General features: G+C 40.8%; 1 protein-coding gene across 2 annotated transcripts in view; it reads left to right on the top strand.

Annotated features, from left to right (window-relative positions):
• Positions 1–14,408: 14,408 nt before the first annotated feature.
• The window catches only part of LOC149932922 (GTP-binding protein Rhes-like), a 28,652-nt gene continuing 17,371 nt past the window's right edge, over positions 14,409–25,689 (top strand). Inside the window, exons 1-2 of one of the 2 annotated variants that reach the window (XM_090155439.1) lie at positions 14,409–14,493; positions 14,952–15,014. In XM_090155439.1, the coding sequence (XP_090011565.1) occupies positions 14,985–15,014 (30 nt within the window). In that variant the 5' untranslated portion in view covers positions 14,409–14,493; positions 14,952–14,984. Of the gene's footprint in view, positions 14,494–14,731; positions 15,015–25,689 lie in introns of those variants that run through there. The other variant, XM_090155438.1, reaches the window with a different exon arrangement.

A 25,689-nucleotide genomic window follows, 5' to 3' on the forward strand; every position in this document is an offset into this window, starting at 1 on the left:
AAGGGAGAGGGGGGGGAGCGAGGAGAAGAGCTTCTCCAGGCGCGTCAGAAAGCGGCTAAATTTACAGACAGCGTAAAGGCTTCGTTCGCACTCGCGCGGGTTGATATAAGCCGGGGCTTAACCGGGGGAACAGGGTTCAAAAGAAATGGGAAGGATTTTTACGAGCTTTGTCAAGCGAGGGAAGTGGGAAGGGGGCAGGGAACCTATTTCATTTTAACGGCCTATAACGTGGAATAGGAGCGATTCTAGAGGTACGAAATCGGCAAATGTCTCGAAAGGATGGATCCATTAGGGACCATGCGGGACCTACATCAGATTGCCTAAGGTGAAATATTGTCCATTCGCCCCCCCCCTCAGGGGGGGGTTATTTATCCACCGCACCTGCCTTTTACGTATTGGAAAACATTTTTCTAACATCCCTATATTTTTAAGGTAAACTTCTCGGAAATAAATCGGGAAAATCTGATTTCGGCATCCTTAGAACTCGGATGGGGGGTGGCGGGGAGGAAAAAAAAAGGGGAGCTTGTTGAGATTGAAACGAAATATAACAGCGCCCTTCGGCAGGCACGAAGCAGTCGCGGATTTCGGTCCGATACAACGTTGAAAGTCCAAATTGAGTTGGGTCAGTCGCGGTTAACGGACACCGACTCCCACTATCGCGAAACTTAGACTTTACCCCCGACTATAACTTTGAAACTAAACAGCGGCTAACAGTAGGCGAAACTTAAACACGAGACGATCCGGAAGGATGGAGGGAAAAGAAAAGAAAAGTAGAAAATGGTTCCCGATACAAAAAAAGCTTTCTCTCTCTCTCTCTCTCTCTCGCTCTCTTGGGAAAGAACGCGAAATATATTATTCATAGAAGCAATTTCGAAGTCGCCCTAAGAAAACAGACCAGAAAAATATATATAGCGCCGGGAATGAAAAATCATATTTAAAAGGCGAACCTGAAGGAATAAACGTAAAATCATCTTCTTAATGTAAAAATAATACGTCACGCCAAAAGTATATAAGTATAAAGAAATTAGTATTAGTGAGATAGAGATAATATATCTCCAGGCCCGACCAGAAAGGGGGGAGGAATCCGGTACATATTACTGGGGCCAGTGCAGGGCCGTGCAGAGGTATCCTGAGGCCCGGGGCAAACTTACTCGCGGGCCCCTTCGATTTGCACCCCTCCCCTTGAGCCCTGAAAACTTCTCCCAAGTTATCTGGATTTCCCCCACCCCCCGCCTTGAGCTTCTTCGATGGGCCCCCCTCGTGGGCCCTTTTCACCCGGGCCCCGGGGATTTTGCCCCCCGTGCCCCCCCCTCTGCACGGCCCTGGGCCAGTGCAGCATAGGTGCCCGTGTTTGAACAAATGATGAATACTTCTCCAGGGCTTCTTAAAATAATACCCCCCAAAATACTATATTAATTTATTTTTTCCTCTGTAGGGAGACTATTCTATAAAAATGAAAAAAGACCAAAAAATCATGATCCGTCAAAAATGACAATGCGCGTGTGCGGAAGAGGCCACTAGTTAAATATCAAACTATCGATAGTATTGGCATATGTAACATAATTACTCATAAGTGTGCCTCTGTTTAACATTTCTGTATTAAAAATTTAAATGAGACCTTGTTTCACAGCCACCAAAGAAAATACGGACTACCGTCGCGTAAAACTGGTTTTAACTTCTTTCCCTCCCCGCCAGAACTAGTTTTGATGACGATAAAACCGTCATCGACTGGGAAGTGACGTCAATTACGTCATATCCTTGCAACAAGGTCTCATTGAGAAAAAGTTCTTTCTGGCACACTTATGAGTAATTATGTTACATATGGTATTGGTCAAATTCAAAATTGAGGCGGTCTGTAATGCCGACATAAGTGATTTTAATGAAATGCTTCGACATATGGTTGATGGTGCCAATTTAAGTCTTGAGCACCAAAAATAAGCAGGTATTTTACGTCCACTTAAGGGGGAAGAATACAGTAAAAGCCTCTTTTTCGTTCAAGCTGAACGTTTCTGTTTTAACAACTACATAATTGAATTATATTTTTATTATTAAGCTGAACCTTCCTCTAGTGCTTAAAATAAGGTTGATAATTATAGTATTAATGGTTAATGAGATATAAGGTCCTAACTAAAGGGTAGTTTGGGCGCTTGCTCAACTTGTTTAGCCCCGGGGGTCCGAACTAAAACGTAATAACTTAATTACTTTTAAATTTAAAATTGTCAAAATTATTTTAGTCACTAAACAAGAGGCTGTTCTACATTTAAATATTAATTTTATAAGTTAAAATACAAAATTAAAAGAGTTCAGCTTGAAATAGCGCGAAAGTAGACAATAGTCTTCCCCCTTAAGCATTTAGTTTATGATTTGACTCAAACACCGATATAGCGTAATATACTGCCACCTATAGGAGCAACAACGCCGTGTTGTGTACAAATTTCATTGGACGAGCCTTTTCGCTGATCGTTTTACGGAAAGGGGGAAGACAATTTCCGAATTTTCCCCTTCCGACGGCAGCAGCCGATAATGTGTCTAACCAAGGATCCTATATGTTAGAAGGATAGGTAGCCCTCCGGCCAGCCCGTGTTTTCAAAACGCCGGCAGCGCCGTCGATATTAAGAGAGCCTCTAAACGTGGGACGTCTTGTTTCTATTCCCTCAAGGACAAATTTGGGCGGTGTTTCCTCCATGTTTTGTCCTTGACAGAATCTAAAGACGGATTCTCTAACGCGCATGACCCACCGACGGCGCTGCCATTTTTCGTCTCTCGCCTCATATCCTTCTAACATTTAGGATCCTTGGTCTAACCAATGAAAAATGTACGCAAGAAAATCAACGACTTTTGACGGGTGGCGTTCTCCTTGTGTGGGGTGCTGTGTTTGTTGCTCCTAGCTGCCACTATTTCAAACTGAACTTACAAACGCGATAGTTTGATATTTCGATATCCGCCCCTTCTCCACACGCGCATTGCTATTTTTGACGGATCGAGATTTTTTGGTCATTTTTGATTTTTACAGAATAGCCTTCCAGTAGTAACGGCTCAATGTAAAGATTACATTGTGTTGGCATATTTACCTATTGATAATCCATATTATACCGATGAAATAGTGTTAGATAATCAATATATGACGGTCTTTGCCCCAAACTATTTTTCTTCCCAATCGTTTTTTGAGTCAGCCTAGGTACCTGTCTCAAGCGAATAACACTAGCGAGATAGGTAGATGAATAGTTCTCTCGTAAGATATATGTTGTTTACTTCTGTTATAAGTAATATAGCTAAGTATCAACGTGTACCTTCGACGGCTTCCACTTTTATCCAACAAAAAACTTCAGGGAAAAAGATAGTGTGGTGCCAATTACATCATCGCTTTCTCCGGGGGCGAAAAGACGAGGGGCAGGTCACTTCCATTTTGGGTGCGTCTTAATCATAGTAAAATGATTAAATCAGGGTAATCGTGATTAAATCAGGGTAATCGTGATTAAATCAGGGTAATCGTGATTAAATCAGGGTAATCAAGATTAAAAAATCTAATCAAGATTAGAAAATCTAATCACGATTTAAACGAGATTTAATCATTCTAATTATGGTCTAATATTTTTAATCAGGATTTAATCATTTCAAACATATTTTATCTTATTAATCAGATTTAATCATTTTAATCACGATTTAATCATTTTAATCACGATTTAATCATTTTAATCACGATTTAATCATTTTAATCACGATTTAATTATTTCAATCACGATTTAATCCATATAATCGGTCGAATCGAGATTTTATAAATAAAATCAAAACTAAAATACGATAATTTAATATTAATTAGTAATATTGATAGTTCTATCGCAATTGTGTTTGATTCTCGTTCTAATTTCTAATCGCGATTTAAGCATACTAATCGTTTCAATCAGGATTTAATTATTTTAATCAGATTTATTCATTTAATCATGATTAAATCATATTTAATCATTTAATTATGATTAAACGTGATTTAATCAAAATAATCGTGATTAAATCGTATTTAATCTTTTGAGGGGTGCGTCGTTATCAAGGAAGTGACCTGCCACTCGCGAAAATATTAAACATTTTGTTAAATTTTCAAACCATACTACTGCTAAAAATTGAGTTGAGTGGCCAAAAATAAAATTATTGTTTTACAATCTGAGACCATCATAAGTCGAGTGGCGGAGTGGTTAGCACTTTCGCCTCGCAGCAAGAGGAGCCGGGTTCGATCCCAGCTTGTGGTACTGGGTGAAAACTCGGAACAACTCCTTCTGCGTAAAGTTTGCGATTTCTCTCTGCACTAGTTAGAAGGGTTTTTTCCCCCGAGCTCTTCGGTTTCCCCTTCCATTAAAACTTGTTGAGGTGAACGGTAATAGTGAGTGTAGGGAGCTGTTGGCTCGCGTGGAATGAACGGCTTGCCACCACCCTCCTACGCATTGTAAGCCGGTCACTTTAAAAGTCGATTGATGACTTAAATTAAATTATTTCTGTCTGTATCTGAGACAGGGGGGAAAATATGTTTCATAGACTAGTATTTAGTGGAATCTATGATTGGACAGTATAGGCCAAAAATACATTTCCAGAAAAAAGATTATAAATCACAAATTGTAGTTTTGAACCCTTCGTGCGAGTTATTGCGAAATAAAAGACTTAATTCCGTTTTAATTATTATTTATGGTGGATTAGAATAATTGCAGATTTAATTCTATCAAATGACTAGATGTATGCGAGTCCTGTTTTTTGGGGTTTCAGTCCAGCCCCGAGTATTTGAAAATTGTTAAGTTAAAAAGAACCACCTATGGACTGCATTGTAAAGGATGATAAAATTGGCGAATAAGTAGATAAATCCATTATGAAAAGGGATAATAAAGCTAAACCCTAAACAAATTTGAAGAAATTTAAAACTTACTAATAGCTCGTACCGATAGGTCTTCGAGCAAACAAAAAACGCGAAACTCGGACCAAATAGATCTTCGAGTGAACAATTAAATTAAATTAAATTAAATAAAATAGCCAGAAATTCCAACGGTAGAAAATTGGCCTGATTCGAGTCTCGAGTGCCGAAAAATGGTCCAAAAATTATCCTACGCCGTTTAAATATCAAAATCAATCTAATTTTGAACTAATTACTAAATGATATGTTTATTAAAAATTAAAATTTATATTAAAGTTATTTTAAACTATTATTCTAATTGCCAACTTTATAAACCATCGGTTGAGCTCCATCAAGGAAACCTTCTCGTCACGTCCGAATACGTTTTAGGCCTCGGCGAAGGAAATAGCAGTTTCGAGTCTGAGTTCGAGCACGGACTTTAAATTTTAGAGGACGAGTAAAGCGTAGCCTTCCCCTGTAGTATTTTAGTTTCCCCGAGCATCAATCACTTCGAACTAGAGAGAGAGAGTCCGTCAAGGTCATTTGTACCACGCATAGAGATACCCCCCCCCCCCCCCGCATGTTATCTGGAAATCTGGCCGGCCGAAAGACACGCGCTTTAGTTTTTTTTTATGACCTTGAGCGACTCTCGTAAGCCTGACCGGTGAACGGGGCGTAAAATACCTCGGGAATACCGGTCCTCTAAAATTTACAGTCCGTGGTTCGAGTACTCGGACTCGCGTACCTTTAAAAATTACCCAACATTAGATCTTTGAAGATTTTCCTAAGCGTTTTTAAATTACCTTGGCTCTGCTGGTAATTGTTTTAGGAAGAAAATACATGGCGAAAGCGGTCCCTCGAAAAGCCTTTTATTTCAAAAACTGTGTTTTGGAATAACACAAAAACTACAATACAAAACACTCCTATATAAATTAGTTTGCGCTATTAAAACTTAAGCTACAGCGCCTCCATAATCTACTACTTAAACATACCAACACACAAGCGGACGCGAAATAATTTCGAGTCTAGAAGCGGATACGAGTATAAAAGTCTGCTTCTTAAAGTGCGCCGTACGAAATGGAGCGTGCTAAAAGACCGATAAATGGGCCGAGTTTAAAAGTACCGTCGCTAGTGCGAACTAATTCTTTTTATAGTCTGTCAGAGACTGTTCCCGAAGGATTTCGCTGGGATGATGGTCTCGCGAGAGAGAGAGAGGAGTGACAGTCTCCAACTGCGTTTGGCAGCTTCGAGAATATTGTCTGGCGAGAAACACGCGTAGGCAGAAGTCATCATTGTTCCCTAAACAACCGGGGGTTACCTCGCAATTCGGTTAAAGTCGCCGCGTCTGACTCCACCGCGAAAGGAATATTATCAGAAACACTCGAAGCCGCGAAACTGAACACTCATTACTTCCATAATTACCGACGGACAGTTGAAGGCAATTACCGGTCGCCAATTACCATTTAAGCGGGCGAGCGCCGCTCGAGACACGAATGGTCAATTTAAAAACGAACTGGGTTCACGCGTTGTTCGACTAAGTTTAGCAACTCGCCATTCTCCTGGATTGGCGCGATTAAAAGGGATGGAATATTTTGACGAAATTATAAACCTTCCCCTGGGGAGAGAGGGACATCGAAAGCGTATGGAAAATGGAAAGTTAAGACCCCGAAAGACGATCAGTTTCTCGTTGAAAATAATTCCGCGTTTTTATCTTAAATTATATTAATTAGAAGGCATCGCGGGGAAAAATGAACATTTATAATTTAAATATTAAATTAATGAAGGAAGAAGAGATTTCGGTTTCGGTGGTTTTGAAACGGCGATTGCTTTCAATTTAAAACTTCCCCCCTTTAAACGCGCGTTCGCGACTAATTTCAATACAGAAACTTGGGCGGAAAATTAATTACAAACTAATTTGAAGCGCTTTCCGACAATCCGGGATAGGCGAACTCCCCCTCGAACGCGTAAAGAGAGAACCTTTAGCTAAGAATTGCTAGCGCTTCTCATCTACAATTTTGATTTAGCCTTTATTTGACAATTCTTCCGGCGTCACCTGCCACCGTCGAAAGCGACGTTTCCAAGCCTAGCCCGACCACGAGCGAAGTGTCTGGTGAAGGCGAGCTTGACGGCGGAAACCCCTGTAAAACGGTCCGTGCCTAATAACCCGTAGAAACTAAAGGAGGTCCTCTTGGTTTCCTATCTCGCCTCGTTCTATTCAATTAAACCGAGGCTTAATTAAAATCAACGACGCACTAAGTATTCAATGAATGAAATTAGTATCGGACAAAGTATGGCCCGCCGCCGAAATTAAGTATCATTCTCGTCTCGCGCCAAATCCCCGTTTTCAATTTCGTCCAGTATCTCGCGGAGAAGCGCTATCTTGATATTAAACTACGAGCATTTTTATTAGCCTAGCGTCGCCGGGGAAAATTCCGTAGCTCGGGAGGCCAATAGCTTATTACGTCGCCGCGATGATAAAGGAGCCGCTTCTATTATATTCCCGAAATGTAAGACGCGCGCCACCCTCTGTTCCACCCCCCCCCCCCCCCCACCCTTTACGACGATGAAATATCGTCCCGTCCCGATATATTAAGATCGGCCCTTTATAATAGACGCTGCCGGGAGATAGGCGGGAAGTGGAGATGGGAAAATATTTGAATTACACCACGCTGCTTTTTAGACTACAATACCATATGTAACATAATCACTCATAAGTATGCCATAAAATAATTTTATTTAATGAAACCTTGTTCACGGGATATGACGAAAATTACGTCACTTCCCGTCCCGCAACGAAAAACGCTGATGGGAAACGAAATTTTGTGAAGAATTACTCGCGCGTTTCTAACTTCAACAATCTCTAGATTAGCCCGTGCCTAAAAAAATAACGCAAGGAGTATATAAAAAATTGCATTTTTAGTCCGCTTTTTGTATGGTCCGTGTGAAACAAGGTATCATTGAAATTTTTTATATGGAAATGTTATACTGAGGCATACTTACGAGTAATAATGTTACATATGACAATACGTTATACGAAACCAGCGGGGGGGACGTCAAACAAGAGAGTTATCGTCCAAATTCCTCATCCCATCATCGCCTACACGAAATAAAATGTGGTATTAAGTAATTAAAAAATCAACACGATATCTGCCAACCATATGTTTCTCGGAGCTAAAGATCGAAATTGAAACTTCCATATACTATCTAATATCTCGCGAGTAATTATAAGGGAGTGCGGTGGGTTAACCTGAACTCTCTCTCTCTCTATACGTTCAAACTAACTGGGAATGATATACAGGGTGGAAGCTTCAGCCGTGGTCCAGCCTCGGTACTTCTCCTAGTACACCAGAGTGCTGCGGGTCGAACACTTGTACAGGCGCTGGTATTCCAAAAATAGACCAATGGCATAATTAGAAGCGCATCTTTATCCAATCACCCGAAAAAGCATTTGGAAGATGCGCTTCTAATTCTTACATTGGTCTATTTTTAGACTAGGAAAAGTACCGAGGCTGGAAAACGGCTGAGGCATCCAATTCTCCCATTGGTCTATTTTTGACCTACCAGCGCCTGTAGAAGTGTTCCATCCGCAGCACTCTGGTGTACTAGGAGAAGTTTCGAGACTGGACCACGGCTCAGGCTTCCACCCTGTATATAGCTTCCAACTTTGATTAATTAAGTAGACTTAACAATTTAAATCGCGTCAAGCAATAACCGGTGTAGTATTGGTTGAATTGATTGAGAGAGGATAGTCTTCGTTGTTGCTGGTATTTATAGGGAGAGGGATGTTTGGGGCCATTGGCTAAAAGGTCAGCACCGATAATACCGCGTAACTGAAATGTCAAAGCGGAGCCTCTTCGGCGGGGTTTTAATAGAAACTGTCAAATCAGGCCGCGCCACTAATAGATTTTGGAGTCTTCGACTAAACAGATACGTGCCCTTCAAAGGAGAATTGACCTCTCAAACCTAATCGATTCGACGTTGAAGAGCCAGCGACTCCGATCCCGTCTATAGTCCACCCGCTTCGGATCAATGATGAAGCTCTACTAACGGGCTCAAACCAATGAGGTAGAATAAATAGAGATCCAAACAAATCTGGGATTCGCGGGACACGTTTTATTTGAGTAGGAGAATTAGGCTTAAGTTTCAACTTTATCCAATCGTGTTGGCGCCATCTGTTTCTATAAGCAGACACTTTTGCAACATATATTAAGGTTTAGATAGATGGCGCCAACACGATTTGATTAAGTTCATTTACTAGGCCTAACTCAAGGCAAAGATAATTTAAACTCGTACCCTTAGATTCGAATACTGGGAGCTTTCCCACCGACGGTTTTGTTACGAAGCGTTTACCCTTTTCCCGCACGTGACCTCAGAAAAATCGGGCTCCATCGGTTGCGGTAAGGCGCCAACCATGGAGCGAATTTTTTCTGAGTTCCAGCGGGAAGTGGGTAAACGTTATTGGCAACGCGCGAGGAGTGATTTCGAATCTAGGGTACGAGTTTCAATTATCTTTGCTCAAGGGGATCTCGACCAAGAAGATGTTTGAAAAATTTTCCGTGCGAGTTAAAATTGATGACGTCACCCAGATGAGCCTCCGTTGATTTTCAATACGATCTCCTCTGGGTGACGTCACGATTTTAACTAGCAACGCAAAATCCGTAATATTTTGATAAAAAACCGTGCGATCGAGGCAACCTTATAGTTCCCTTTTTTACCAACCTTGTGCCTAATTCTCCAACTTAACAAATACTGTCCCGCGAAACGGTAGGTCCTGGAAGGCAGATTTGGATCTCTATTTATTCTACCTCATTGGCTCAAACGCGGTGTTTGAAACGCCGCCCGAATGTATAAGTTTTCTTCGACGGCTACTCAATTAAGCGGTTACGGGATAAAAAAATAACCTACCCCAACGCCGCGACTGATAATTAAGACCTTATTTCAGGCGTGGATTCCCGAATTTATCTATAGCGATGTAGGCATTCGGGATCCTCGACCAAATAACCGCGTGCCGAGCGAAAAAGGAGATAAGAATTGAGTCAAATATTTACATCACCTTCGACGAAGAAAAGAAGAGAGAATCTCAAAATTGAATGCTCTCGGTACTCTGCGAAACTTTATCTGATTACCGAAAAGAATTCTTTTTTCTACATTTTATTTTATCTGTCCTCTTTACTTAAAAAGTTCCTTATTCCGGAAAAAAATAGAAGGACCCAAAAATAGTTTTCGTCCCGGGGAACACGAAAAAACTACGCGCTATTTAATCTCTAGCTATACCGTCTGTTCAATTTGACAATATGACTTTTGACCTTTTCGTTCCGCTACTAAAATAAATACTACTTCTTAACTGGAGGGTTTTTTGGGCATTGTTATGGACTGAATGCTGATGGGAAATGTACATTGGCAAGATTGGAGAGTATCGAATTTAAATCATATAAGTTTAAATAACTAGTTAAGTATATTCAAAAGATATTTTAAGTTTCGTTTAATTTCTATAAAATATTGAGAGCGTTTTACTATAATATACAGTATTCACATCTTTCTAAATATTTAAAATCTAAAAAGTTAATTTCACCTATTTTTGGTCAACAAACGCCTGTATCAGAATGAATGAATTAATTTTTATTTGCCTAAAATTCCTTTTGAAACAGGAAAGAGCGGAGCTCGCAGGCTACAGTTTTAGAAAATGAGTAATACAAATAATAGATATACACATGAAAGAATATATAAGGGATTTACAAATTAAGATAATATAAATTATTTACATGTTATAAGTGGGGGCTTTGGGAAAAACATACAGGTGCAGAGCCCCCACAGAAATAAAATTGAGGATAACTAGCGATCAGGAAAAATTTCAAAACTCACTGCCTTTATTATGGTCCGAATTCAGTCTTTTTACGAAAGTTATTTTGAGATTGACTGTCAGCTAGGCTAATACCCAAGGCACCGCCTTAGGCCTAAGTCATCAAGCGACTTTTGAAGCCTTTAATTCAGGTGGCCGGGTTACAATGCGTAGGAGGGTGGTGGCAAGTCCTGCATTCCACGCGAGCCAACAGCTCCCTACACTAACTATTACCGTTAACCTCAACAAGTTTTTATGGAAGGGGAAACCGAAGAGGTGGGGGGAAACCCCTTAAACCAGTGGGGAAAGAACTTGCAAACTCAACGCAGAAGGAGTTGTTCCGAGTTTCCACCCAGTGCCACAAGTTGGGATCGAACCCGGCTCCTCTTGCTGCGAGGCGAAAGTGCTAACCACTCCGCCACCCCACCAATATGCGAGTAACAAGAAGATGAAATAAGCATCGAATTGATTTCGATAGATTTGTCTTAACCGAAATCGCCTCGTCATGCATCCTATTTTACCCAATTATCTAAAGTTAAGCTAGATATCCAAAAATACCTTCCTAATGTATGTGGCCAAGAAAGGCTTAATTATCTAACCATGTACACAGATTTTTTTAAGACATCGACTTCAAATTTGTTATCGATGAACTCATTGCCGGATATTAGAGAGAACACTTTTAAATCAAGTATATATAGTAATAGAGATTTAGAGCGGTACATTTTCTCGCTGAAGTTTTAAGTATATGAATTTTTGGATAACAAATAATTGACCGGGGCCCCACGGGAAATTTTAACGATCGCCGCCACTGTACATATATACAAGTATATGTGGTGGTTGAAATTGAAAAGAGGTTCTTATTCGGAATTCGCTCGTTTAACTTCAGTTCGGGTCTATGTCTTCGATGGACCCTTCACATAGGAGACACGCTGGATCTCGCGTAGCCAATTACGAGTAGGCAAGGCTCCGCAACGCGCTTGAAAAACATGCGACTGCCTTGATGTTTCGCTACTTCCGTCTTCCAGTCTATAGACTCCTTTTTCCACCTTCCTTCTCCACTCTCTATCCAACTTGCCCCCCCCCCCCCCTCTGCGACTACCTCGCGAGTACCACTGATCCAGGTGTGTCATTCGGCGAAACCACTATGTTTGGGTCCCCGTTAGGCATCCGTAATCCAAAACTCGTTTGGCGAGTCTATCTTGATCCACGCGAAGCGGAAGACCTAAATAGTTCAACTTCCTCTTCGCCTCCCACTCTTTAAAAGTGGACCAAGAAAGCGAGACCCCCCCGACTTCGTTAATGGTGCGAACAGCCGCGCGCCTAGCGGATTTTAAAGAAAGTGGTGATCACGTGCATATTATTTTAATTTGAATTTCAACAGAATTTCGTCTGCATTGCTCTTCTTCATAGTTTCATTTTGAAAATGGTTATATTTTCTAGAATTATTTAGTAATTTTAGGAAATTTATTCCTGAACAATAAACTGAAAAGGTAAATTAAATTTTTCTCACATTTTGGAATTTTATTGTATGACCTTTATTATTTTTAGTTCTTTTTTAAACGTTGAAAATGCTGAAAAACAAGGGGTGCGTTCTGGTTCGTTATTTAATTCAAATGATGACATAGAATCTGAAACAATAGATATATAAAGTAATTAGTACTGGAAAGCTAATTTAATAACTTAATACATACCATGATTGAAGAGACTTTCCAAATCATGCATATTAGTATCCAAGTCATCCATATTTGTATTCAAATTCATTTTTAATTAAATATATACGTTTTCAAACCCATATAGTACCTCACGTGTATCACATCTGATTTCTTAAACACGTGCTAATAAGAATAATATTTGAGTCCTTCGATGCTGTCACGTGCAGACTTGGAATTATCGGGAGTCTTGGGGCCAATGGCTCTTAATAAAAATCAGTGGGCTTTTAAAGTAAATCATTCGAACGGGGGTTGCGGGCCACCAGGGCTCTAAATTTAATTAATAAATATTTATTACACATTTTACGAAAATTTCTGGAACATGATTTGTACGCCGTTTATGTAAGTAACGTAACCAATTTTTATTTTTGTATTTTCCCTACCTAATTTTAAAATTCCCCCCCCCCAATTCCCACCCCCGCTTGGGCCAGTGGCTCTCAATAAAAATAAACTTAAGGGGGGTCTGGGGCCCGCAGGGCTCCCGTAAAAAATATCACTATTTCCAAGTCTGGTCACGTGTTTTGGTAAACTTTCACTAGTCTTTGGTTCGCACCATCATTTTGATATACGTGGCGCCCTCCCGTGCTGAGACTTTACATGGTTTTAAATTCGTGCGCGAAATGTCCTTGTGAAACCTTTCTTAGTCTATGGTTACACCCGACCACCTTTGCGCCTTCTTCAACAGAGATTGTTCGTGGACGTCTAGATATAGCTTAGTCCAGTGGAAACGTTGACTCCAAGATAGGTAGCCGCTTCTGATTCTCGATCTTTGAGTCTTGTATGAAGAGGTTGGGGTAAGTGTACGAAAGTTTTAGATACGAGAACGTCGCATTTCGAAGGACTGAAGGTGCGGCCGTATTCCGAGGCGTAGCTACCACTCTTGTCGAGGATCCGCTGAATTTGACATCGCCAAGCCCGCAATTTCGTAGGTAAAGAGTGATCGAGCAGTGGATATCCAGTTGGGCTGTTTCGGTTAGTTGCAATCCGCTTTGTAATTGGCATAGTCGTCGTTCAAGCGCCACCAAGTACAGGGCGTATAACAAAGGGGATAGTGGGCAGCTTTGTTTAAGTCCCACCGAGCTTGTCCGATAATCAGTTGATGCTCTTCCCAAGTGGTATTTGTATTTGGCTCGAAGTTGGTTTACGAAGAAAGGCGGGATTCCGAGATCTAGAAGAGTCGCGAATAGTCGTGGTCGGCTAACATTGTCATAGGAGTTGTTTATTTTGGGCCCCGGCGTTTTCTATTAGCCGCGTAATCATGTATAGATTCTTCGAGCCACGGTGATCTGAACGATAACCGTTTTGGTATTCTCAAAATATTTTCTTCTTCTCTACAGAAGGTTCGAGTCTGTTCTTGAGTAGCGTCATGTAGAGCCTAGAAAGACACCGTGAAACCGCGAAGGGGCGATACGGCAGTACAGCGGTGTTCAGGGAGAAGTCAACATTTCCGAGACTATCAAGAATGTATATTGAAAAATCCCGATACGTAGATAAAAGAAAAAATTTAGCATTCAAACTGGACTATAAGTATACGAAAGGTCATTTACATATTGCGAAATCTTAATGGGTTTCGCAAAATTCCGTCCGCTATACAGTTAAAAAGAGGTTAAATATTTCCAAAAAATATTTCGGAACATAGGTCTAGTCACGATAGAAAATCGAAATAATATGGAAAATACGTGCTGGGGTCTTAAGAACATTTTTTAAGTATAAGACCCCCGCGTTCCAGTCCGTCAAGTGCCGAAAAACCCCAACGTGCGCGCGGGGTGTATTTCCTTCCCTTTTTAGAAAATAGCCAGAGAGAGAGAGAGAGAGAGAGAGAGAGAGAGAGAGAGAGAGAGAGAGAGAGAGAGAGAGAGAGAGAGAGAGAGAGAGAGAGAGAGAGAGGGAAGAGAAAAATAGTCTGAATAAATTTCACGGATAAAAACGTATAGCCAACTTCGGGCGGCTACTTAAAATACTTTCGGAGCGGAATTTTCGGGCACCATCAGGGGCCTAAGTAAGCGTCAAACGGAGAAGCCGCCTTAACAGACGGCGAGGGTAATTCGTTAACTGATCGCCAGGTTATCGAAGAGGTAGGCATTCGGCGTTTCGAAATGGCGGCTGACGGCGGAAGTGAAGCGTGGCGGAGGCTCGAGAGAAGGCGGGAAAAAAGAAGAGAAGGTTACCCTTAGCAACGTCGGTCGCGGCGCGCAGGCGCGGAACCCAGGTGGATTCTCGGTCGGACTGGCCAGGGGGGAGGGTGGGAAGGGTGCGAATCGCGGACGGCGAAACTGTAGTTCCTCCGGTTGCGCGGGAGGCGGGGGTGGCGGAAAAAAGCAACAGCTTGGCAGTTTAGAGTTTCGAGTTGGGCGCGAAGCACGCGTTTACACTATCGCCAGCAAATATCGGGGAGGGAAAGTTCGGAACCGGTGAAAGATATACACACACTCGGTTATACGCAGTTTCCAAAGGCCAGCTCCAGCCGAGTCCAGCCAGCCACCGACTGACTGCCAGAGAGAAAAGAAGAGAATAAATCGGCCTCTTTCAACAGGTCTCGGACAGAGAAGACGCGGGAAGCTACAACATGTTGGAGCACAGGACTTTCACCAGATCGGTATGATATATTGCATTTCTCATATATTACCTTTTTATTATTAATATCGATCGTGTTTGATTTGTATAAATGCGAGTCGTTCGTGATGCGGTATGTACTTTAATTACAATAATATTTGGGAAGGAAATCGATAACGACCCGGCCCTATTCCGAATTTCCGACCGTCCGCTCGCGAAATAAGCAACCTCTTCAATACACTCGGATTAAAGTCGGTTGTAGATAAGGCGTAATTATCTTCCGAAATAATAATAATAATAATAATAATAATACATATATACTACTTCTCCAATTCCAATTATTCGCTATTATCAAATTGAGACTTTTTAAAAGTTTTAAATTGTCGGTTTAATTCATCGTCGAATGAGCGGGTGAATGCGTAATTACCGTAATCAGGAGTCAACGACAGCTAAAAGACACGCGACGAATAGAAAATGAAAAGTTTCGCGGAAACAACTTTGGCTATAAAATCGAATCAACGGGTTGGAAAATCATTATCCCTCCTTTCGAAAATTGCCGAAAATAGCGTCCAAACTGATCATGGAGATATAAAGAGAGAGAGAGGAGGTATAGAGGGGATGGAGAAGTGGGATGATTTCCAAAACTCCTCCCAAAAAGGACCAAAACGCTTCTAGCATTTGGCCGTTCCAATAATTAAAAGCGCGAGGATTACCGGGAAAAATCGGAGACTGGGTCCTCTTCTATAAAATGGGGACGAGTGGGGCCACCCAATCCCCGCTGAATTTCAAATACAATTGCGAAGTATAGGAAAGTCGTGACGAGAAACTGGAGAAGCCGAATGCCCCTGTAACCCGGGGCCCTTGGTCCTGTACGACATACAAGACCTCGTGTTTCCTAACAAGTACGCGCGAAGGTCACATTTCTCGACAAGAATACGTCCGGCAGATTAGATAAGCGTAGTCAAGCAATCACTTTCGAGATAAAAAAAAAGCTAATTCGAGTTAATGGCCACTCGGCGGCGCGTGCTCGACAGATTCTCGCGTCTGAGTGAAAGTTTACTTAATCGAGATTGATAAATATCACATCGTAGACGCCCAAGACGCTCATAAGTGAATAATTTAAAAATACGGGTGGTTTGCCTAAAATCGCGGCGGACAAACGAAATAGGGCCAACTCAGACGGTGATAATTCTACGGGACGCCATCGCTTTAACTCGATCGCAGCCCGGGTTCCCTCGCTGTCTCTAAGAATCCCGTTAGGTCCAATTCCTGGGGCGAGAGAAAGCAGACCGCGATGTGGAAACCCGCTCGCTTCTTTTGGAAATATTACCTCCTTTAAAACGAAACTGTAGTCGACGGGTGCATCCGAGAGCGAAGTTAACAGCGACGGTCAGTTGAAAACTAAAAATTGACCCATTCACCCGCAAAATCTCAGAGTTCCCCCGATGAAATCCCTCTTCCTCAGTCGTGATGTTTAAACTGGCTAAACTTTCCGCTTGAGAGAGCGTAGCCGTCGTTTCGAAACGACGTCAACCAGCCCCTAGCGCCCAAAAATACAATACCCAAAAATTCGTTCAGGCAAATGAAGAAACGATATTTCTTACTTTGGACTATTTTCATTGGAAAATCGAGACTATCCCGAACCATTGCCAAAGGTACGATTAAATGTATAGTCAGTGTTAAGTAAAAAGATACCTTACGCGTCTCCTTCGGTAATTACAGGCCCAAGGAGAGAGCCTTTATAACTGGAAAGCTATTCTGTATAAATCAAAAATGACAATGCGCATGTGGACAAGGGACGGATATCGAAAAATCAAACTATCGATTGTATAAGTTCAATTTTAAGTAACTAGTTGCGGAATATTACGCTATATCCGGTATTTGAGTCAAATCGTAAAATAAATGCTGAAGCGGACAACAAATATCTGTTTATTTTTGGTGCTCAAGGCTTAAATTGGCACCATCAACCGTATGTCGAAGCATTTCAATAAAAACCCTTACGCCGGAATTACAGACAGCCACGATTTGGAATTTGACCAATACTATCGATAGTTTGATATTTCGATAGCAGCCTCTTCCGCACACGCGCATCGTCATTTTTGACGAATCATGATTTTTTGGTCATTTTTGATATTTACAGATTAGCCTCCCTGGAGACTAGGAGCAACAAACACAACACCCCACACAAGGAGAACGCAACCCGTCAAAAGTCGTAGATTTTCTTGTGTACATTTTTCATTGGCTAGACGCTTTAGCGCCTGCTGCCGTCGGAAGGGGAAAATTCGGAAATTTTCTTCCCCCCGCCCGTAAAACGTTCAGCGTAAAGGCTCGTGACGCTCGTCCAATGAAATTCATACACAACCCTTCGTTAGCGTGTTTAAAGGCTAGCTGCGTTCTCCTTGTGTTTGTTGCTCCTAGCTGGAGATAACTATTCGATTTCGTGGCAAAAGCTGGCCATCTTTGGCTGCGTGGCTTCTTATAATTTGTACCATCTTCCTTCTTCTAACCCTAAGTTGCATTTACGATCTGACCCTAACTTATTGAAGTCGCTCTTCTGGTCTCGTACGGCGACGAGACGGAGCGTATAGAGTAATGGCACTCCGTAGCTTTGTAAATGGTCGCCATTTTGGTCGCGATTTTTTATCTATAGGAAAAAGCATGGGTGACGTACCGTGACGTCACACTGCCATTACTCTATAGAGAATTTAGCGGGCTAATACGGCGAATATTAGTCGGAGTAGCGCGAATGAATGAATGAATCCGAAGCAGCGGCGAAAAATAAACAGAAACGAATGGAGCGCATTTCATTAGCGAAGAAGCGGAGCTACGTGTAGTCTCTCTTTCTTCCCGGGTGTGTCGCGAAAGGTCGCGAACCCGGCATTTAGGGAGCCCCCAAAGACTACTTGTAATTGCGAAAGGCTTTTAAGGAAGTTCGGAAAAGGTACGTCATAAACGAGCTAGTTTAGCCAAAAGTACTTTTGGTAAGCAAGCCGCGTCTACCAGTAGGGCGATACTGACGATGGCCCGACTCCCGCGGTGCTGAGCGAAAAACAATTAAGTCTAGCCACGCGTACTGATATCGCTAATTATTTTAGTAGCATGGGAAGACCTCCACCAACTATTTTTTCCTTCATTCGTTCACTATACGTGTAAGCGTCGCCTAACACGGCATAGAGGCCCAGCCGTAGATGCCTAAAATTGCCTATGTTCGCAAATATGGAAAAATAAAACTAATTTAAATTTCGTACGAGTTTCTATAATAAATAACATCTCCAGAAAAAAAGCGTCAATTTCCAAGTACTTCGCAACGCGTTAGTTCTGTTTTTCGAAAACTTATAATCCGCGATTCGGAACTTTCCAAAGTCATTAATTACGTCAAAAACGATAATTAATTTGAATATCGTAAAAGGATCCTCGGAGTGTAAGTGGGTCCGCGCCGAAACCGGTGAAATTGGAACCCTTTGAGGCGAAGCAATTCGCTACGTAAACGATATGCCTTATCTAAATATAGAAATGTGAAATATTCGGCGACCGGGCCTTCCGAGGAACCGAACCGAGTATCCCGATCTATTTAAATAATGAAATGAACGCCAACGATAAAATATTTGATTAGTCCGCGCCTGAAGCAATGGCCGCCGCGGTTGGTGATTATTATACCGCGTTCGAAGGGGTTTAACCGAATAGAACGAATAGACGCTGGGAAAATGAGGAAAGGCTTGTAAAATATTTAAAGGCGGTTGTAAAAGAAACGTTAAATCAGGGTCAACGGTAGGATAAGAGAAGAAAAGACGCCCCGCGAAAACCAAAATGGCGATGAGAAAATCGGTTGTTCTCTGTTCGAAATTTCTTTAATGGTGTTATAGCGTCGAGAGAAAACCTTTAACGACTGCGAGGGCTGTTTTATAGCCAAGATGGACAGGGAGCCGCGCGAGTTCCGCAAGCTTCCGCTCGTTATCCCGCTTAATTGAGCTTCTCGAGTCTGCCGCGTTTGTGTGTAAGAGAGATTGTAATCAGCGCTTTGGCTCCGAGAGTGAGCGCCATTCCCATTATTCAGACGTAAAATAAGCAGTTCTCTCCTTCGAGAGCTTTTTCTTTTCATATATTATACTGTGGCAATATACATCGGCAAAGGCCTAAAGGAGATGGGCGAGTCTGCTGGCCAAAAACACGTTTCTTCGGGGATTAAATGATAAGACGGGATCGAGGATTAATGGACAAGCAATGGCGTCAGGCGACGCAAATCGGTGCCCCCCCCCCATTCTTTGTTTTCAATTAATTCCCAGATTGATATTGCCAAGAACTTATTTAGCTCTATAAGAACGATGAACCAAAGCAATGCCGAGGCCAACCACTTGGTGGATTCAAGTCTACGATCTGGCCAAAAACACTTACTATAAACGTGGTATATTTACTATAAAAAGTGGGTAATTTCACTTAAATAGATATTGTAATTTTCAAATTTGAAGTTTCGCAAAAAAATGAAATATTTTATTTCGTTTGGCCAAGAATATATTTATTTATACTGAGGGAGATTGACTATTTTGAGACTATTTTTAGCGTTGCTCTCAGTCCACTTCACGGTCTATCAGTAGCTGATTTCAAACCAGTCCGGTATCTCTTTGGTTTCCGATTGAAGTGCAGGCACGTTACGTATTTCCTTCCCCCCTTCTCTTTCCGGGGAAACAATAATAATAATCAGCTAGGTGAATACCCAAGGCACTTTACGGGAAATTCCATGTTTTTTAATGTGAATAAAACAACTATTAAGAGCCAAGATATAAAAATAAACTTGAAATTATTAACTCGGGCACGCGATTCGGCTATTACATGTATGTACGCGTCTATCGAATTTGAGTGGATAAACTAAACACGAAAACCTAACGAACAACAAATAAAGGCGTTGTCGAAGGAAGAAAAAATCCTTGCCGTTTTTGATCATTCTGGCAGTTCACAGAATACGGTATTGAGATTTAAATTAGAGTACGTTAGTATGTTTTTTAAATTATTAAATAAATAAATAAATAATTAAATATACAACTTAGTCGGTTTAAATGCAGGTTAGTTTCGCTTTTATGGGTTTACTTAAATTAGGTAAGAATAGTTTAAATTTGAGGTTAGATTAGATTAATGTTCAGTTAGTTTAGGGTAAATTAGGTTAGTAAAATGTTTAAAGGGCAGGGAATTAATATCCCACTCCCAAATCCTTATCAAAAGCATATGGTTAAAAAGAAGTAATCATATTTGGTCGTCTGTTAAGTCAAAGTGATTTGCTTAAAGGCCTAGGTTTTTTTCTGTCTGTCTCCCTTTAAATTAACTTAGTGGAGCACAAATACCCTGGTGGTAAGCCAACCGCTGAACATGTTGGCCTAATTTAAAGGGGGACAGGCGGAAGAAAACCTAGGCCTTTAAGAGTTTGGAACTGCTCTATTTGGTGGGACAGGTGAATAATCTACTTTAGAACAAAAAATGTACACTTCAAGTCCCAGCCAGGCTACATTACGCCAACCAGAACTATATTTGGTGTAAAATGAGGTCGAAATGGTTGCCAGTTTCAGTAACCCTAGTGAAATAAAGGCGAATAGTATTAAATTTATAATATCAGTATCAAACTTTTATATAGCATCAAAACGGCTCAAAAGACTGAAACCAACGTCGTCTCTTTTACCTTCGAAACTTAATTAAGATTTATCCCTTAATATAATTATCGCCACGCTTAAATATCACCTTCAAAGTTCGGCAAACGCTGGCTAACGACGTTAGAACGCGCGCATTTCGTCGCGACCGCATCTAGGTAATAAAGTGTCCATTTTAACCCTCTACGCGACGAAGCTCTTAGATATTCCGATAATAAGGGAGCCGCTGGTACGGGGGAGTCGCGACAAGCGTAATTTCGGTGCGTAGGCGAAGAAGGTTTCGCTACAATTCTCGCCCTTTCCTGGAATATTTCGGGGATGGCTCCTTAATTCAATCGCTACGCCCATCCTTCGGTTTTTGTCTTCTCCTGTGGAAGGCCGGGCCGTAGTAAATATCTCTCAGGTTTCGCGTCGAGATAGGGCCTCGGGGGAGAGAAACTAATACCCGAGTTAATCCGAAACCTACGTAAAACGGCACGCGGCGAAGAGACGAAATATAAACGACAAAAATCCCAACTGGAGGAATAAAGCGGGATCTATAATAAGATAAGAGGAACTAAGTGATGGACATACATCAGTGGGTGTCTGTGAGAGAGGCTAGGGAGGCATTCCAATTCCCAGGGTAACCGCGGCGCAGTTATTAGGCTAAATTAATTTCGAAGACTTTCTCCCGAAACTAAGTCGTTCCGCACCTCCTCGCGGTGACGTTTGACGACTCTTCTCCATGCCGAATTACTACGACGATCGGCCGACGTTTAACCGACTTTTTAGACTCAAACGGATCAAGACTAACTTCACCCTTTTCACCGACTCGAACTGAACCGTCAGCTAGTACCTTGTTCGCCGCTCTTGCAGAAAGGGTCGATTGGCCACAACTCCCAGAGGATCAACATCCGAGAATCAATGATAGGATATTTCGAAATAAAGGAATAGCTCTGTTTCTCGATCTATATCATCCCCCCCCCCCATGGTATCGAACTCTCTTCGAATTTTAAGCACCAAATGTTTACGCTATGCTTACGAAGATAAGACGACCTCATTCGACAATTATTCGCTCAAATTGAGTAATTCCAATATAATATTTCAGTTAAACTACTACTTAATTGGAATCAATATTTTGTCGGAAGAGAGCACATTTAAACATAATTTTTGCTAACAATGAAAGGACCACATGGGCGTTTGAATTTGACCTGTTTCTTGAGCTAGTTTCCAGAATATGATTGGTCGTATCATGAAAATATTTAACAATGAATGTACAACTGTATAAGATGACCCTACTACTAGGGCGGTACCTTATGAGCCGAGTGACACGATTTACATGTTTCTAAGCTCCAATCAGGAGAGACTACGAAATGACGTTTATTAAGTCCTCGATAGGTCATAGCAGACGGTATTATTTGTTCAGGAATTAGCTTCGACGGGCTATAATAACGTTTCGGAATTTATGAAGTTTACAGGATGAATGTATTTCAAAAATGTCGTATTGAAACATGTCAGAAGTCGCGGTAAGTGATACATAATTGTTAAAGATGATAAAATTAGCGAATAAGTAGATTAGTCTATTATGAAAAGGGATAATAAAGCTAAACCCTAAACAAATTTGAAGAAATTTAAAAACTTACTAGAAGCTCGTACCGATAGGTCTTCGAGCAAACAAAAAGACGCGAAACTCGGACCAAATAGATCTTCGAGTGAAAAACTAAATTAAATTAAATAAAATAGCCAGAATTTCCTACGGTAGACCGGTTTCGTCCTATTTGGGACTTGTCAGTACCGTGCGGGAAATCTGACTCGCGACTATAACACCGAATGGAGAAACTAAGCCTAAATATTAAAAATTTCAAAATGAGTTGCATAGCAACGGAAAGTCGAATAGGGGGAGATTGGTGGAGATTAGTTTACAATTGACGGATTTTGAAATGACGTTTTAGCGCTCGACACTACAGGTACATGTCTTGGGCACACAGCCTTCTTTGCGTGCTTTTTTGACCATAACATGTAGAGGTATTTTCACGCGCCAAATGAATTTTAAAAGCCGTCAATTGTTAAAAGCAATTTTAACAATCACATGCGAGGCATGTGGCGTTTTCGATAATCTAGAAGTAAAAACATTAGGCCCGGTAACCTTAAGCCTTGTCACTGCTTCTTCAAACTCGGAAAATCATGAGCTTCTATCGTTTGATATTTCCGGACACCTGACTAATAGATAAGCTCCAACCCTAATTCTAGGTACTACCAGCCAACCTATTGCCGTTGTATATTCATTGTTAAATATATTCATGTTCGATTCTGCTACCACGTGCTAAATTCGGGCCGAATTTTTGCAAACGGCGCTGCGGCCCTTTAAGCAATACACGTGATACATTAAAAAATTAAAAGTATAAAATGTTTTTATCCGCATCACGAGCTTAAGCTTTTAAGCGCTTAATTGACACGCGCGTTTCACACGTGGACTTCAACTTCCAAAATCTTTATCGACTCGAGCGCGTGCACTGTTGTAACTTGTAAGTAAAAATAATAAAAACGTTTAGGTTCACTGTGCCAGTATTTATATAGGCATTTAAGATTATCGATACATATTTATACTTATAAACATTCAGAGTGCCCTATATGTGACTGTGAACAGTCCATTGCAACTTATAGTGAAATTCTTCACCAATTATTTAATGGCGGTCGCTATTCAGCAGACATCTTTTACGCTCGGGCTTCCGTTGAATTTCAACGTTAAGATATTTATATCAAAAGTCAAAATTTAGGCCATTAGACATTCCAAAAGTAGACCGGTTTCACCCTTTTGTTGAAAAATTTCACTATAAGTTGCAATGGACTGCTCACATATAGGGCACTCTGAATGTTTATTAGTTTTACTGATATCGGCAGATTTCCAAATATAGCCAGTACTGATGAGCCCCAAAAGGGCGAAATCGGTCTACTGTTGGAATGTCTGGCCTAAATTTTGATTTTTGATATTTAAACTTGATTAAAAAATGAATTTATCGGAGTGCGATAATACAAAACGTGAAATACCATTAAGATACTAATTACACAGTCTAAAGTCATAATTATAAAAAAACCTAGATACGAGTTGTATCGATAACTATAGCTAGTGATGACTTAGAAGAAGAAAAAACATTTACACGTGAGACATGCGCGTGTGTGTATGACATTTATTGAAACTCTTTAAAGTTTTTGAAGCAAAATGTGAAGGGCAGGAAAATAAATTTAAATATTATTTTTAATTCCCATTTCCGGGTCTTACAATTGCAGCACTCTCTCGGGTCCTTCCTAAAACTCTCAAACATGCACACCGCGTCTCCAAGTTTTTTTTAATCTGGCGAAGTGGTGAAAGCTAGGAACAACTTCGATTTAATTTAGTGGCAGGGGAGGAAGCGGGGCGGCAGGGTTTCGGAGGGAAATTCCCGGTTCGCTAAGCCTTTGCTTGCCACTAGTTTCGCTCGTTATTTTCCCAATTTATTCGCCACTGTTTACATTGGAAGGATCGAAAAGTTCCCGTCCATAAAGAAAAAAAGATAGACAAAAATGTATTAAAAAGCGAAAGAAAATATGTCGACGGCGTAGCTGAAGACGCAAAATCAATGTTTTAACCGCGAAAGTGAAAACGGCGAGTTACGAGAAAATGCACCTTCCAATATAAAGGGTCAAAAGGCGGAGTCGTTACTCTAAAAAATACCACGTCATAACGTCAGTTTAAACGCTTAGCAAGGAAATATACACCGTATTGTCATCTTTCTTTTTCAACAATACCATATAGAAGTGGCTGCCATCTGAATCTTAATTATCCTGACTAGAAAAACGAGGGGAAACCTTTTACGGTAAAAGAAATAAGAATACGTGAAATGTTTTATTTTTCTAGCAAAAGAAACGAGAAGTGTGATTTTTCTTTGTGGAAATGGCTCTGACAACGAAACAAAATGTCACGTATTATAGGTTCAAAGAGGGCGAAAACAGCCGAAAAAACATTCGCCTTTACTCGTTAGACGAGATAAAACGTAAACTTTAAAACTATCGCGAAATTCTTCCAATTTTAGTTCTAACCCGCAGCTGGTTAGTAAATTAATAAAAGAAGGACGAGAAACAAACTATTCATTTTAAATTTATACCCCTTCGGCCAAAATCTGTCAAATAAAAGCGACCCGAGAAACGGTATACCCGGAATCATTCGCAAATATGAGCGCCGTGATCCCATTAATTACGAATGTCTTCATTATCTAATTAAATTAGCAAATCCATTCGTTGCGGACTGGGTTACGTAACGGCAGATAACAAAAGAACCATTTTCGTATTTACATCCCTGGAATTTTCCATCCCACCATTTAATGAGAATAAAAATTTGCTGGTTTTAATTAAATTGTAGACACGGATTCGAAGTGACGCGCCTCTATTTATTTAATTTCTTTTATTAAAAGAGGGTGTTTGGAAAATGGACGTGGAATGTGCCATTTTAATTAAGACCCCAAAACAATATTTATTTTGTATACGAAACATACTAAATTTAATTGAAGCACTTTCCACAGGGTGTCAAGAGGTTTTTAAAGTAAATGAATTTTCTGCGTTTTCCTCAACTTTTTTAAGCTTAAGTTTTTTAATTTTCAATTGTAATTTTAGTAAGATACCTTAAAAACATTTAAAATGAAAATCCGATTTTCGAAGTCAATGACGGAGCTGCCTGGAAGTTTGAACTTGCGTAGCAAAAAGTTACAAGTGCCCAGCCGTCAATAAAAATACCCTACTCGAACACGAATGGGTAAACCTACTAAAATCAATCTATATATTTTTTAGTTTATAGTTTTGGATTTGTTCGAGCAGAGTATATATAAACAGTGTATTGATCAAGCTAACTTATTTACCTCACACGTATCTGTGGCTCAGAAAAATAAAAACAAAGTACGAAAAACATCCGTAGATCCAATATCGGGTTTTGACCAGGCTTGGAAATAAGCGGTGGTCACTGGGTCAAAGACCAGTTTATTAATTGCTCGGACCAGTTTTTTTATTCGAAAACTAGGGGTTCACTGATCCTTAGAACCAGTTATTAATTCCATCTAATTATGAAAATTCAGCTTG

The sequence above is a fragment of the Leiobunum rupestre genome, chromosome 8 (genome assembly GCF_980474605.1).
Source record: "Leiobunum rupestre chromosome 8, qqLeiRupe1.1.hap1, whole genome shotgun sequence".
In the NCBI taxonomy this organism is placed as follows: Eukaryota; Metazoa; Arthropoda; class Arachnida; order Opiliones; family Sclerosomatidae; genus Leiobunum; species Leiobunum rupestre.